The sequence below is a fragment of the Monopterus albus genome, unplaced genomic scaffold (genome assembly GCF_001952655.1).
Source record: "Monopterus albus unplaced genomic scaffold, M_albus_1.0 scaffold98.1, whole genome shotgun sequence".
Taxonomy (NCBI): Eukaryota; Metazoa; Chordata; class Actinopteri; order Synbranchiformes; family Synbranchidae; genus Monopterus; species Monopterus albus.
Genome location: NW_018127978.1, coordinates 1,722,417 through 1,737,112, shown reverse-complemented (window position 1 = coordinate 1,737,112; position 14,696 = coordinate 1,722,417). Strand labels below are relative to the sequence as shown.

Here is a 14,696-nt window from a genome sequence, read left to right as displayed (position 1 = left end):
TGCAGGATGAACTTGATGAAGTTGTCAACACATGGAATTCACATAAAATCAGACAAAGATCAATTGACTAATTGATTCATCTTTGCAGCTCTAACATGATTATCTGTTTGCTACGGAAGAGTATTAGGGCCACTGCATAAATTTTTTTAAAAATTCTGACTTTACTCTCAGAATTCTGACTTTAAACTCAGAATTCTGACTTTAAACTCAGAATTCTGACTTTAAACTCAGAATTCTGACTTTAAACTCAGAATTCTGACTTTAAACTCAGAATTCTGACTTTAAACTCAGAATTCTGACTTTAAACTCAGAATTCTGACTTTAAACTCAGAATTCTGACTTTAAACTCAGAATTCTGACTTTAAACTCAGACGTATGGGTACTATTTCGATAACTAATTGTACCAGCTAATTTGCAAGCAGAAATGACAAAACATTGTGGTGTTCTTGTTGTCGTTGTCTGTCTCTCCTGTATGTTGTTTCATGGCCATGCACCCAACTGCACCTTACTGGTTGTTGTGTGTGTGTGTGTGTGTGTGTGTGAGAGAGAGAAAGACTGGTTGCCTTCAAAATGTTTTTAACCTTTGCCAGTGACTTTTGTATCAAATCCGCTGTATTAAAATGTTCTTTGTTGGAATATACTGTCCAACGATACTCTTGCTCTTTGCACAGTGAGTGCTGCTGGAGTTTGCTACTTGTTAAGAAAGGGCTTTAAAAGAAAATGAATTAACAGGACAAGACCAGAGAATGCTCCGACTGAAAGGACAGGACATTAAGACACAGTACCTACAGGAGCCGCTCCCTCTGCACTCTCGCAGATGTGCAGGAAGCGACGTGTGATGATGTCGTTAGGCGTGCTGCCGTCTAAGAAGAAGAGGTCGTAGTGGTCGAAGCCAGCATCAGTGAAACGCTTGGCATCGTAAATCTTCTTGTTCAGACGGATGACGGTGGTCACATTGTGTTTCCTGAAGTACGGGAAATATGCCTCAGGGGCATGGAGAGGGTAACCTGCCAGGGGCGGAGCAAAACAGGTGTTAACGCCATGTCCAGACTAGAGGTCTTCACAGGTCCAATGGGTTCCGAGTGTCCCAGTTCACTCTAAATTAGAACAAATGTAGCATGTGGCCACAGTTCTAATGACACTGTTGGACAGAGGAGGCTAGCCCTGATCAGTAGATGCACACAACATGTAACATGGTGCTATTACAGTAAGCTTTCCACTTAAAAGTCTGTTAAAGTTCTCTGTAGTTCTGAAGTCTCACAGGTGGGGGTCAAAGGTGACCATCAGTCCACATACTGAACATGTTTCTGTCTGTTCACTCACCGTTCTCGATTTTAGTTTTAGGATGAGGTCCACTGAAGGCCAGAAACTTCCCCGGGACGATCCAGTTCATATCGCCATTCTCTACACGCTGCAAACAAACAAAAGCATGGGTTCAAATCTCCAAAACCAGGATGGACATGTGAATATCTCAGAAAAAGGGAAGCGTCTCCATGACTAAAGATTGAAATCAGACTGACAATGGATGGGTGCTTCATGGTTTATTAAACTATCATGGACTGCTGGAAACTGTGGCTTTGTAATGAAGGCGGTCTGTCAGTGAGACCTGACTGAATTCAGGTGTCATGGACATTACAGGGCTGACCCTGAGGGGTGCACTGCAGTCTCACTATGCTGTGAACATCATTCACAGCTGCGACCTGCTGCACAACAAACTGCCTGAATCTAAACTGGTCAATGATTCACAAATTCTTCCATCCTGAACTTGTTCAAAGCACTAAAATGAAACTTCTGCTGATTATTTAAAGTTCTTTCAGGATTTAGGATTTGTGTTGTTTGATCGCTGAATTTTCTGGTAAATTTGCACTGGGTTTGGCAAACCTGCCTGAACTTATGCCATGTGCCTCTCCTAATGAGGTGCCCTGTGGAAAAGTCAAAAGGTTTTTCTTCTTCTAACTGAATTATTTATGAGTCTGCAGCTCTGCAGTCAAGATGACTGACTGACCACTGCTGGGTTTACTCTGTGTAGCTGTAGTAACATAGTACCAGTCCTGGTGTTATGTTTTTACCTCGTAGTGCTCGTACTCGTCTACATCGAAGGTCTCAAAGTCAAAGAAGCCGTGCTGCAGAGCCTGAAACACACAAACACAACAGCTCAGCCAACAGATTTAACTGAAGATCTCTTAAACCAACAACAAAGATAGTTTAGGCAGTCTCGTCAGTCAGTTAATCCTTCTGGTGACTGATGGTGGACTCAGCTCCAAAACCCAATCATCACGATGCCGTTTGAGCCAAGTGGACATTTGATCTGTGCTGAATTCTTCACGTCACTTTGTGCCGTCTGCCATTTTACAGTAACCTTAATCAATGTTGTTTTATACATTGGTTCATTTATATTTTCACTGTATAAGCTGTCGTCTGTTATCTGCTGCTGTGGTGCAACAGAATCAGACATTTCAGTAGCGTCTCTGTCAGCAGTTAAAATCAAATGAGTTTGTCACAGCGCCTCTACCTCCTGCACCTGTGTGATCATCAGCTGAGTGAGATTCAGCATTACGCCTGCTGCAGAAACATCACTGAAACACAAGGCTATACTTCATGTCAGACTGTTTATAATGGTCTGTATTTATTCAATATGACAACACTGTCCTCACTGTGGGCCACAGACAGAGTCCGATTAGCCTGAAGGGGGCACTACAGAGAAGACTCAACTTTATGTCACAACAACATCACTTCGTGCAATAGCCAAAATACATCCAACTTTCTTTAAAGATTTCACTCCATGTTTGGATTCTATGAAACCAAACAAATAGCGAGGTGTGTGTTACAACACTATGGGACACAGACCACAAAGAGGCTGTTGTTGTCTCATACGTTCATGTTTTCACACGTTGGGTGTTGATGGTTGTGTGGAGCAGCTCCACTGTGAATCAGCAGAGTAATCACTGATGAAAATAATCTGTAGCTGCAACGCTAGTTCTGCCCATGTTGGCTTCTGTTATTAAATCTCAGTTGAACCCTCGGGCCTGTCCTCACCCCATTTCGGTAAACGTGCTCTACAAATAAATGTTTACATTTTTACCTGTACAATACAGTTTGCCTGTCTATTTAGCCCCTCCTCCTAAATGCTGAGTGTGACATCACACAGGTGGCACTGTAGTGATGTCAGCACTCGTGCAGCCAATCAGACCTCACCTTCCGGATGCCCTGCAGACAGTCGAGCACTGTGAGGTTGTAGGTGCAGTTTCCAAAGGAAGCGTCCCTGCAGAGACAGAGAGGAAACCAGCAGATAACCAACAATCAACACACTTATGTAAATTGTTGTTGTAAAATGTTGATATGAGAACTTATTAAATGTGAAGCTTTGTTTTGCCGTCACACAAGCTAAATATTAGATTTATATTCTAACACCAGAGAGAATCAAATCATATCTGAACTGCACAAAGACATTAGAGCCAGTGGTGCCACACTGAAACCACACACATGCACAGGTGTACTGTCGAAGAAAGGACTGAAGGAGGTACTGTGGCTGTGCACCAGCGGTGACAACATTTAGGACGGCCATAACCTTTAACTTCATTATCAGAGCAGTGTCAGTGTCTGAAACCATTTCTCTCATCAGTGACACATTCCTCCACACCTCTTCACAGAGAGTTTTTAAAAAGCTCACTATGTTTTGTCCAATTACACCTAAAATACATCTCCACCTGTAAGATCTGGACTGTAGCAGGGCTGCATTATCAATTCCTTTCACTGTCAGTTAACATGAAGATTAATTTCTCAGTTAATCAAGGAATGAAAACAGTTTTCTAAAGTCCAGTGTGACATCTGCAAATGTCCTGTTTGTCCAACCTAAGCCTACAGCCCACAGAGAAAAACAAAAAAATCATTACAACTAAGAGAGAGTGAAACAGTTTAAAAGTTGATAATACTCAGATCTGTAAAGACATCTCTGATGTTTTTGCTTTAAAAATGACAAACTATTAATCAATTATTACCAGTTCATTTTCCATTGCCTTTCCATTTGTATTTGCAACACCAGCTCTAGACTGTAGTTAAACTGCAAATGAGAATACATCCTAAGCAGTTTATCAGACCACACTTTCACACATGCCCATTTACAATCATGGCATTTGTGTCAGATAACACACCACTTCTCCCAAATCTGATACCAGTGTCAGAAAGTTGGGTCTCTTTCAGAGGTCATGGTCTTACAGCAGGACAATGACCCAAAGCAGACTTCAAAAAGCACCAGAGATGGTTTAAGACAATGTGCTGGAGAGTTCTGAGAGCGCCCTACCAAATATTAAGTCGAGGGTGTAATTTTATTCAGTCCACTTCTGGATTTCTGTGTGCAGTGTATCAGATTTGGCTTTTTTCTCAGATTTTTTGTGTTGTCCAATGGAAACAAAAGGAATAAACATGAGAATAACAAAGACTTGGTGACTGCAACAGTTTACTGGGAGAAGTGGTGCAGGGGTGACTGTACCTCCTCTTAGAAAAACACCACACTTTCACTACAGGATTCAGTGTGACACTTTAGTCAGCAGTATATGATGTGACTTCTCTTAGATTAACATCTAAGAGACTTCTCCTCACCGATTCATCATTGCACTCCTCTAACAGGTTAAAAAGAATGAAATTCAATGCAGCAGAACCACAGAGATAATCTCTTATCCCACACATTCTCTCTTCTTTTAAAAACCTGCCACCTACATTGCCCACAATGCATCAGGACCTCTGACAGATGGATAGGAGGCTGGAGTGTGACCTTCATATCACCTGACTAATGACACTGAGTGTGTCTGACGGATGACTGCAGGAGTAAAAACTTTGTCATGTTGCTCCCACAGTCAGTGAAGGCCACATGTTTAATGCAGCCTGCAGAGCTTGTCATCTCGCCAACAGAGGCACAGAGTCCGCCCCTCCCTCCCCTGATGACACTCTGCTGCTCTTGCATAACCACTCCAAGAACAAAACGCCCTTTGTCCTGCTCACACACAGCCTGTGTCACAGCAGCAACAAACTGAGGCTTCAGGCGAACGTTCATCCTCCCGTCTCGGCTGCTGTCAACAGTTACACCTCTGACTTCAACAGAAAACAGTTTGCATGAGCGGGAAGCTGACTGGGACGGGACAGATATAAACAGACAGCAGTCATTTTCTAACTTTCATGCTTGAAGGCGGTAGAAGAAGGAGGTTATTATCAGACCATTGTGTTTCAGCTTGTGTTTTACTGCAGCTTTAACTTCTTCACACTTCCTCCCTCTCCATGCTCCTTGGACGCACGTGAAGCTGTGACACAAATCTCCACTCTGCCTCTACTGTTTGCCACTCTGGATGTCCTCACTAAGGCCTCAAAAGAATCAGAAACACACAGAGCTGCTGCTGTGAAGTGACTGTGGTCAAAATATGTGCCTCTCATCCATCAGATTCAGGCTGTGTATCACTCCTGGGGCCACAGTCACAGCCCAGCACTGTGCTATGCTAGCTGACAACATACAGGAACACATTCGTCTGAGTGCGTCGCAGCTGGTGCACCGGGCTGCCAGACATCCGTAACCGTTTCCTCTGGTCACTCAGGACAGCGCTGAGTACTACAGCAGTAGTACTGCAGTACTGCTACAGCAGTGGGCAGACTGACCTGAAGGGCAGATAGGTGGCATTCGAGCCAGAAATCAGAGCCCTGTAGGCTTCTTCTGGAGTCTTCTTCAGGTAGATCACCTGGGACACATGGAGACAGAGAACAGAAGATAAACAAAGCGTAGCTGGTTGTTGTTCAGTGCCAGGCTCAGTGTTCACACCTTCACAGGTAAACGTTTCCTCAGACAACAGTACTGCTGAGACTTGAGAAACAAAAGTTAGAAACAGGAGGATTGTCAGGCAGATTCTGCAGTCTCTGCTCCTCTGTTTTCTCACTGGATTTATGGAGGTTTATTCTGGAGGGACATCAGAGATATTGATTTCCTGAGGAAGTGGATGTCACACTGAGTCAAATCAACGTGCATCATGATTGTGTTAAAGTCTCTTCATCTCCTGTGATCTGCAGGTCTCAACTGCAGCTCCAGCTGCTGAAAAGCTACAACAATCCTGTTTTCCAACACACTTGCATGCACATGTGTGCTACTGCTGCAACAGGAAGAGGAAGTGATGTACTCACAGCATATCCTCCGATCAGCACGGCAGCGTTCGATCTCTTCCTCTGGTCGAAGCTGGTGTAGTGAACGATTCGCTTCCTGGTCAGAGTGAATGACTGCAGAGAAGATGGAGAGGAAAACAGGAGTAGTATTAGAGCTGAAATCATCAGATGATTAGTTAATCAGCAGAAGATTCATCAACAATCCTCTGGTGAGAGTGTCAGATCTTCTGGTTTCTATTACAGGAAACTGAAAAAACACACTGCACAAACTGGGACAGATAGCACAATTTTTGGTCATTTAATAAATCAAATAATTAACCGGTTAAACAAGAAAGTAGCTGAGAGGTTAATGGCTGCAGCTCTAACAACAATGTATCAGATGTGACAGGATGAATGAAAGTGACGCGGAGCTGCCAATTCTCACAGAGAGCCACTGAACTGCCATCTTCATTTTCTTATTAGTAACACACCGCTGACATTCATCAAGTAGGGAGCTCAGCCTTCTAAGTAACAATTGCAGTGACTCTTCATATGGTGTCTGTGGCCTCATGGGGGCCCAAGAAGGCACGGGGGGTAGCAGTGAAATCACTGCTCATATTTACTCTGTGTTTCACTGGCGTTTCCCTCACCATGTCATTAGTGTTTGGATTATCAATGTGTTTCAGCTCTGTGCAGATCCTCAAACACCCACAGAGTAGAGTCCAACAGTAGAGTCCAAAATGTGCTCTACTGTCTGCCACTGGTCTCTGTGGAGGCACCTGCTGAGGAGTCCAGGACCACGTGACAGGTAGCTGAAGGCTGCATTCATCACCATTAGGTGTTTCCACGTGTATTACACGAGGCACAACACCGGCTGTGAATCCAGCCCATGCAGCCGGCTGGTCACCATGACGAATGACAACAGTCAACCTGAGGAATGTCGTCACCATGACAACACAAGTCAAACACACACAAAGGAGAATGCTTTGTAGTCTGTTGGAGATTAAACCAAAAGTAACAAACACATACAGTCAGTACAGTATGTATTCAGAGCCTTTCAAGCTTTCCACATTGTTATGTTTCAGACTCATCTCAGACACAATACTCCACAATGATGAAGTAAAAAAAGGATTTTGGAGTATTTGTAAATTTATTAAAAATGAAAGATTGAAACATATCATTTACATAAGTACTCAGACCCTTTGTTAGGACACTTGCAAGTGAGCTCTGGTTGTTGGGATGCTTCTACAGTTAGACTAGAGTCCACCTGTGCCTAATTTAATGAGTTTGATATAATAAGGAAAGGCACTCATCTGTCTGTATAAGGTCTCACTGTTGATGGTGTGTGTCAGAGTGAAAACAAAGCCATAAGGTGGAGAAACCTGCCCACAGACCTGCCAGACAGGACTGTGTCAAGACAGATCTGGGGAGGGATACAAGAACATTTCTGCAGAATTGAAAGTTCCCAAGAGCACAGCAGCCTCAATCATTCTGAAATGGAAGCGGTCTGGAACCACCAGCAGGCTTCAAAGATCTGATCGCCCAGCCAGACTGAGTAGTCAGGGACAAAGGGCCTTGGTTAGACCGGTAACCAAGAACCCAAGGGTCATTATGAGACCCAGAGTTCCTTTCTGGAGATAGGAGAACCTTACAAAAGGACAACCACCAGCGCAGCACTCCACCAACCAGGCTCTGAGGTAGAGCAGCCAGATGGAAGCCATTCCTCACTAAAAAGCCCATGACAGCCTGCTGGGAGTTTGGCAAAAAGCACCTGAACTCTCAGACCACGACAATCCTCTGGTCTGATGAAACTGAGACTGAACTATTTGGCCTCAGTTCCAACAGTGTGTGGAGAAAACCAGGCCCTGAGCATCACCTCACTAACACTGTCCTACAGTCACACACGGTGGTGGCAGCATCAGGCTGTGGTGTCTGGGACTAGGACACTAGTCAGGATAGAGGGAAGGATGGATGCAGAAAAATAGAGCAATTCTGAATGAAAACCTTCTCCATAGCCCTCAGGACCTCAGGTTTACACTTCAACAAGACAGTGACCAGAAGCATATGGCCAAGAAAACACAGGAGTGGCTTCAGGAAAACTCTGTGAAAGTCCTGGAGCGGCCCATCCAGAGTCCAGACCTGAAGCCAACAGAGAATTTCTGGAGAGACCTGAACATGGCGGAGGACCGACGCTCCCTATCCAACCTGACTGACCTGGAACAATTCTGCTGAGAAGAATGGAAGAAAATTAAAAAAAGGTACAGAGCCTGTAGCTTCATTCTCAAGGAGACTTGAGGCTGTCATTGCAAAGGTGCTTTAACCAAGTGCTAAGTGAAGGGCCTGAATAGTGATGTAAATGGGATATTTCAGTCTTTTATTTTTAATACATTTACAGTATTTTGGAGTAAACACTCCAAAAACCTGTTTTCACTTCATCACTGTGGCGTATTGCATGTGGATTGATGAGGACAAAATGAAATGAAACCACATTAAAATGAGTCTGAAACTTAAAATGTGGAAAACTTGAAAGGGTCTAAAAACTTTCTGTACTGACTGCATGTACAAAGTACAGGCTGACCGAGTGAAGCCTCAAGGCTGTTTTTTTTTTCTTCATGAAGTCACCACAACCAGTTCCAGCTGCGGTATATGGGATTCAATATGTCCAGGGTGTACTGTATTATGGTATGATGTAAAAGTGAGGGTAGGCACAATAAGCATTAGCTTTGGCCTACAACCTTTTGGTAAATATTGTTGTCCTGAATGTGACACTGTGTAGTTATAGTTGGCAAAATTATTTTGAGCATGAATATTTTACGTGGTCTGAATATTGTTGAAAGCGGTAGTTTTATTTTATTCTATATGTCTGTTTGTTTGTTTTAAAGACCAACATAAACTAACTAACCTGCTGTGTACCATAGCCTGAACAATGCTGTGTAGTGCTGCATTGTGGAGATTCCTGTTTGGGGAAGGGCAGCAGCAGACACTCACCTTCAGCTTCTTGTTAAGTTTGCAGCAGTATCGGTAGAGCATGGCCAGGTTCAGAGGACCAAAGTCTGCATAAAAACTGGAGACACAGAGAGCACAGACCACTGTCAGTGTTCATACACAGAGCTGATCAGGTTACTGTGAGCTGAGATCAGAATCAGTTTCAATCACCAAGTATGTTGCATACAAAGAATTCATCTCTGGCACAGAGGCTCCCAGTGGGTTTTAGGCAACAGACAGCAGAATAGTGCAATCAAAGGGGGAAGCGTGGGGGAAGGAGGAGAGGCAGTATTCATAAGCATTATATACATATATACACATTTCGAGCTACAGGTATCAGACTGGTGCATGTAGCAGTACTATTTACAAGTACTGCAGTGCGATGGCTGCCGAGTCCTGTTGCTTCAGTCATAGTTGACTGCCGATCAGAGCGACCGCGCAGGGGAAGAAACTGTCCTTGTGTCTGGTTGTCTTGGTGTACAGTGACCTGTAGTGCTTCCTATTTTTCAGTTCGCTCACGCTGCTGGGTCAGAGCAGAGTCGGATCAACCAATTGGCATGCAGGATGCGTAGATTCGCATAAGGCGTAGTTGAGATATGGGAGGTGCATGCATCGGGCCATCTGCAACCATGAGCGACTTACATAAACCCCTTCACTGCATAGGTACGCATCCACCCCAACACGCAGTTGTGGACAAGTCTAAAATAGCGGTCAGTCGACTGACAGGTCTCTCAACCAAAGACTCGGTTATTCAACTATTAGGGGGCAGCCCTAATAATTAACATGTGTAGCATCTTCCTACATGTGTGGCACGCTGAAATACCCAGCATGCAAAGTGGCAGCTGAACAGAGGAACAGCGTGTGAGATAAACTTACTTTTCGTAGACGAACTCGTCGTCAGTGCAGAAGTAGTGAGTGTTGGCTGTGCTTTTAGGTCTACTGCGTAATGTGGCGAAGTACAGGCGCTCTGGTGGAGACAAAAACAAAGGACTGTTAAACCCTGGTCCCAGATGAGTTCCTGCAGTTACCATTCAAACCAGTTACTCAGCTGCTTTAAGAGAAACGAAACAAGTGTCCAGAGAAAGGTTTCCTGTGTCTTTAAAACTGAAGATCTGTCGGCTGTCCATCTTTTACATTATATTACATAAGAACAAATTCTGTACCTTTGTTAGCATTTTGTTTGTTTGTTTGCCCAGACAGGCAAAGAGGTGCTCTTATCTGCCTCCACAAAGAATACATAAAGCAGGCTATAATGTTGTTATGGGGAATAATTCTAGTGACCACTAATAATAGAAATAGCATCAAATGTCACGCACATCTCGCTGTCAGTGTTTTCTCAGTTATATGTTTTGACTGTCCTGTGCTGTGACTGCTATTCTCTCATGTCTCTCTGATGGTGACAAATGGATATTACTCGAAGTACCGAAACAAGCTATTAGACAAATTTATAATATAAAATCAAAAAAAAAAAAAGGCTCTGATTTGGAACCATGGTTGTTAAAGTTGGGGCAGGTAGAAGTAGGATTTAGGACACTGACAGAAAAAGATACTTTTGAGCCCTGGGTGACATGATCAGCCAGCCAGCCTGATCAGTAACCAGCAGGTGTTCATCATTTTTTTAAATTCATCGTTTTAAACTGTAAATGGCTGTAAAGACGTCTGACACCGTCTGGTGTATCAAGTCATGATGTTAAAAAAAACTGATCAGCAGGTTCATTCATCTTTACTCAACTCTTTGTAAACTCTTATTAAACCTTTTCTAACTGACCAATAAACTACCAATCAGCTTATCAAACAGCTCAGTAGGGAAACTTTATGAACTTCATTATTTTTTAAAATCTTTACTTTTACCTCCTCCTCTTGTTTAAAACCCCTGAACCCTTATTATAATGTTTTAGCTTTAATAATGTCTCTTTAATTGATAAACCTGTTATTAGTTTCATGCTGGTGCTACCTTATCTTCTGTAGCTTTAATAAAGTCAATAAACTCCTTTAATATAAATTTTTATCCTTTATAAACTGTAAATAAATGTACTCTCTGCTTTTTACCTGTCATTACCAACTCTTACATAAACTCTTAGGAGTCAAGACAGACATCTGTCTTTAATAAATTAAACTGTGATGAACTTTTTTACTTTTACTAAAGTCTTAGCCATAGTTTATTTTTACCTTTATTAAACTGTGTCGCTCCCAGCAGTCCTTTCATCAGCTGTTTACGTTTGATTAACTCGATATTAAACTTTGTTTTTTTACATAGTTTAGCCACAGTAATGAACTCATATTTAGCTTATTAATTTTAATAATCCCTTTAGCTCCCAGTAACGTTAGTTCGGAGTCAGCTGTTATTATGAACCCACAAGTTAATATTATTTTACATGTGATTAAGCCTGTATTTATTCAACTCCTTACTTTTAATCAACTCTTCAGCTCCCAGCAGCTGTCATCCTGAGCCTTTTTATAACAGGTTTTTAACTTTGATTAACTCTATTTATCTCTGTAATAAACACTTTAATAAACTCTTTCTTTGCACCTTTGATGAACTGTGCGGCTCCCAGTAGCTCCTGGTCCTCGGTCATCCTGAACAAGGCAGACATGATGGTGGAGTGCCGCAATCCCTCCGCCGTCATGTACCCGACTAATTCCTGGCCTCACTCACCTCGAATGTCTATCCTCAGAAACTTTTTAAGCGGCTAGCAGCTCGGTTAGCCGTTAGCAGGCTAGCTGCAGTGCTAGCACTCAGCCAACCACAAACTGTTTAAAAAGTTTAAAACTTTCTTTTCAGTTTTGCATCGATGTCTGCGGCTGACTTTCGCTCACAGAAGAATCGTTTTTACAGTTTCCATTGTTTGGTTTTCCGTTTTTTCACCGGTAAATATGCCCTAGTTAGCATTTTGGCAAAATACCTCCGCCACTGCTTGACGACGCTCCAAGAGTCTAATACTCTGATTAACCAAATCGCTCTTAAGAAACGTTACTATAACAACAGGAGCCGCTCCCGTAGCAACCGCAGCCAATCAGCAACCATAACACAACGTGCTGCCTTCGCTATCCACTGGGAAACACGGGCATAGAGGCGTTCACTGTCCGATTCTGTCTGACGTGGAAAGAAACCGAGTACATACTGTATGCTGAATTTCTATACCGAAGTACACACTTTAGACCAGTGGTCCCCAACCCCCGGGCCGCGGACCGGTACCGGTCCGTGGATCAATTGGTAACGGGCCGCACAAGAAATCATTAATTATTTCCGTTTTATTTATTATCTGAGTCTGAACGATCTTTTATTTTGAAAAATGACCGCATTCTCTCGGTTACATCTCGGTCACTTGAGCGCCAAAACTGGCTTACTTGTGGACATATTCAGCCTGCTCAATGAACTCAATCTGTCACTTCAGGGGAAAATGACAACTGTCTTCAAGTTGGCAGATAAAGTAGCTGCATTTAAAGCCAAACTGGATTTGTGGGGACGGCGCGTCAACAGAGGCATTTTGGACATGTTTCAAACATGAGACTTTGGGTGAGACTGAGCCTGAGTCTTCATTCTCCCAGCTGGTGCACGATCACATGTCTTTGCTTTTAAAAGAGTTCGAGCGCTACTTCCCAACCACAAAGGACCCACGAACTGCCAAGGAAGGGATCCGCAACCCATTTGTCAACAAACCAGGTGAATCCAGCAGGTCTGTGCAAGAAGAAGATCAACTGCTGGAGATCGCAAATGACGGCGGCCTTAAAAGTATGTTCGAGACAACAACTCTGCCGGTGTTCTGGATTAAAGTCATGACAGAATACCCTGAGATCGCCACCACAGCACTGAAAACCCTGTTGCCATTTCCGACATCCTATCTGTGTAAAGCGGGTTTTTCTGCAGTGACAGCAACCAAAACAAAACAACGGAGTAGACTGAACATAAGCAACACACTTCGGGTGTCATTGTCTCCTGTTACCCCCCCCCCCCCCCCGGGCCGCGTTAAAATTGTCAAGCGTTGACCGGTCCGCAGGGATAAAAAGGTTGGGGACCACTGCTTTAGACCACAAACCTAGGTTTGACGTGGTTCTGTGTATAGTCTGTTCTTTGTACATACAACTTAGAAAGATATTTACTATTGGGTGTTTTGACATCTTAAAATGTCTCATTGTTTACATATTTCATTAGTACAGGATGCCCAAATTTCTCCAAAAAATATAGCTGGAATGAAAAAAATATGTTGCTATGTTGCTGTGGTGTTAATTAGCACCACTAATGAATTTTCATTTGATAATTATTCAGAAAAAAGTATTCATAAAGAATCCATCTAACAAATGTTCTTTACAAGTATTCTGCTTGGTTTTGTGAAGGTCCTTTTTGGAATCTTAAATGCATATGAATTTGTTTATCATTATTCACTCATATTTATTTTGGCTGTGTTCCTTGGCGATAATTTCTTCTCTACATCATGTAGTCATATCTTATGCTTGATTTTGTCATTTTAATATCTAAAATTGGGAGCCCACAGGCCCAGTCTGGTCAGTTAGACTGGTTCCAAAGTGCAGGACAACAGTGACACAGTTTTTAGTGTTTATGCTCCAACAATTGCAACAATCTGAGGAGCTGAGAGGAGGTAACAGTATTCATCTTTTTAAATGTAAATTTAAACCTCTTTTATTTGGCTTTTGATTTAGGGTGTGTTACTGTCATTAGTATTATTATTATTTTTTATTGTTCTGCATTATTCTTTCTTATATATATTCACTTGTCATTGTATCCTACACACGCACACACACACACATGCACATATATATGATCTAGTTCTAGTTTTTATTTTAATTAATGTTTCCTTTTTCTTCCTTACTGTCTTTTATCTGTGAAGCATGGTGAATTGCATGTACCTGTATGTGAGGTACCATATAAAGCTTGATGTGGAACCTCCAATTAGTCTTTTAATGTCTGCTGACCCTCTGCTGATGTCAAACTCACCTGCAATGAGAGAGATCCACACACAGTTTGGAGCCGGTCCTGGTCCTGGTTCTGGTCCTGGTCTGAGGATCTGGGGGCCATCCTGGTGAGTCTTCCAGGCCCCGGGTTCCGCCATGCTGCAGCAAGCAGACTGCAAGGACAGGGCTGGCCTGAGCTGAGGAGTGTCAGGTGACCTGGATCAGGTTGCTCCTGGTTCCAGAGGGGACAGAGGTGTGCGTTTACAGCCTCCTCAGGTTTCAACACACATTCTGGTCTTAGCTAGACTTCCTGCTGTACACACTGTACATCAGCTCAGCTGTGTGCACTGAAGAGTTTAGAGGGACAACAACAGGACGCCACACTGATGACATCATGGAAACAAGACAGGAACCACAGGAAGTCCAGGTCCAGGTCCACCTGAGAAGTTCCTGAATAGGTCATCTGTCTTCATCCTGTGGGGACAGACACACCTGGGCACCAGAGACAACATGTCCTGTGTCACTGCTGCCTGTTAAAATAAACTACTGTTCCCAGAATTCAACAATGTCACAGACCAAAATTTAAAATATTTACTCTGGAAAAAAAAAACACTGCAGAGGTGACACTGACAAACGCTGATAAATATCTGGGAAAGATAAAATAAAATTAAATATTATATTAA

At 42.9% G+C, this 14,696-nt stretch overlaps 1 protein-coding gene across 1 annotated transcript in view; it reads right to left on the bottom strand.

The window, feature by feature from the left end:
- Positions 1–12,027, bottom strand: part of cdc14ab (cell division cycle 14Ab) — a 24,365-nt gene extending 12,338 nt beyond the window's left edge. The window contains 9 exon segments of the mRNA XM_020609087.1: positions 790–1,007; positions 1,324–1,411; positions 2,070–2,132; positions 3,196–3,262; positions 5,644–5,723; positions 6,160–6,252; positions 9,106–9,181; positions 9,979–10,069; positions 11,633–12,027. Coding sequence (XP_020464743.1) covers positions 790–1,007; positions 1,324–1,411; positions 2,070–2,132; positions 3,196–3,262; positions 5,644–5,723; positions 6,160–6,252; positions 9,106–9,181; positions 9,979–10,069; positions 11,633–11,729 — 873 coding nt within the window. The 5' untranslated portion in view covers positions 11,730–12,027.
- Between the last annotated feature and the right edge of the window lie 2,669 nt (positions 12,028–14,696).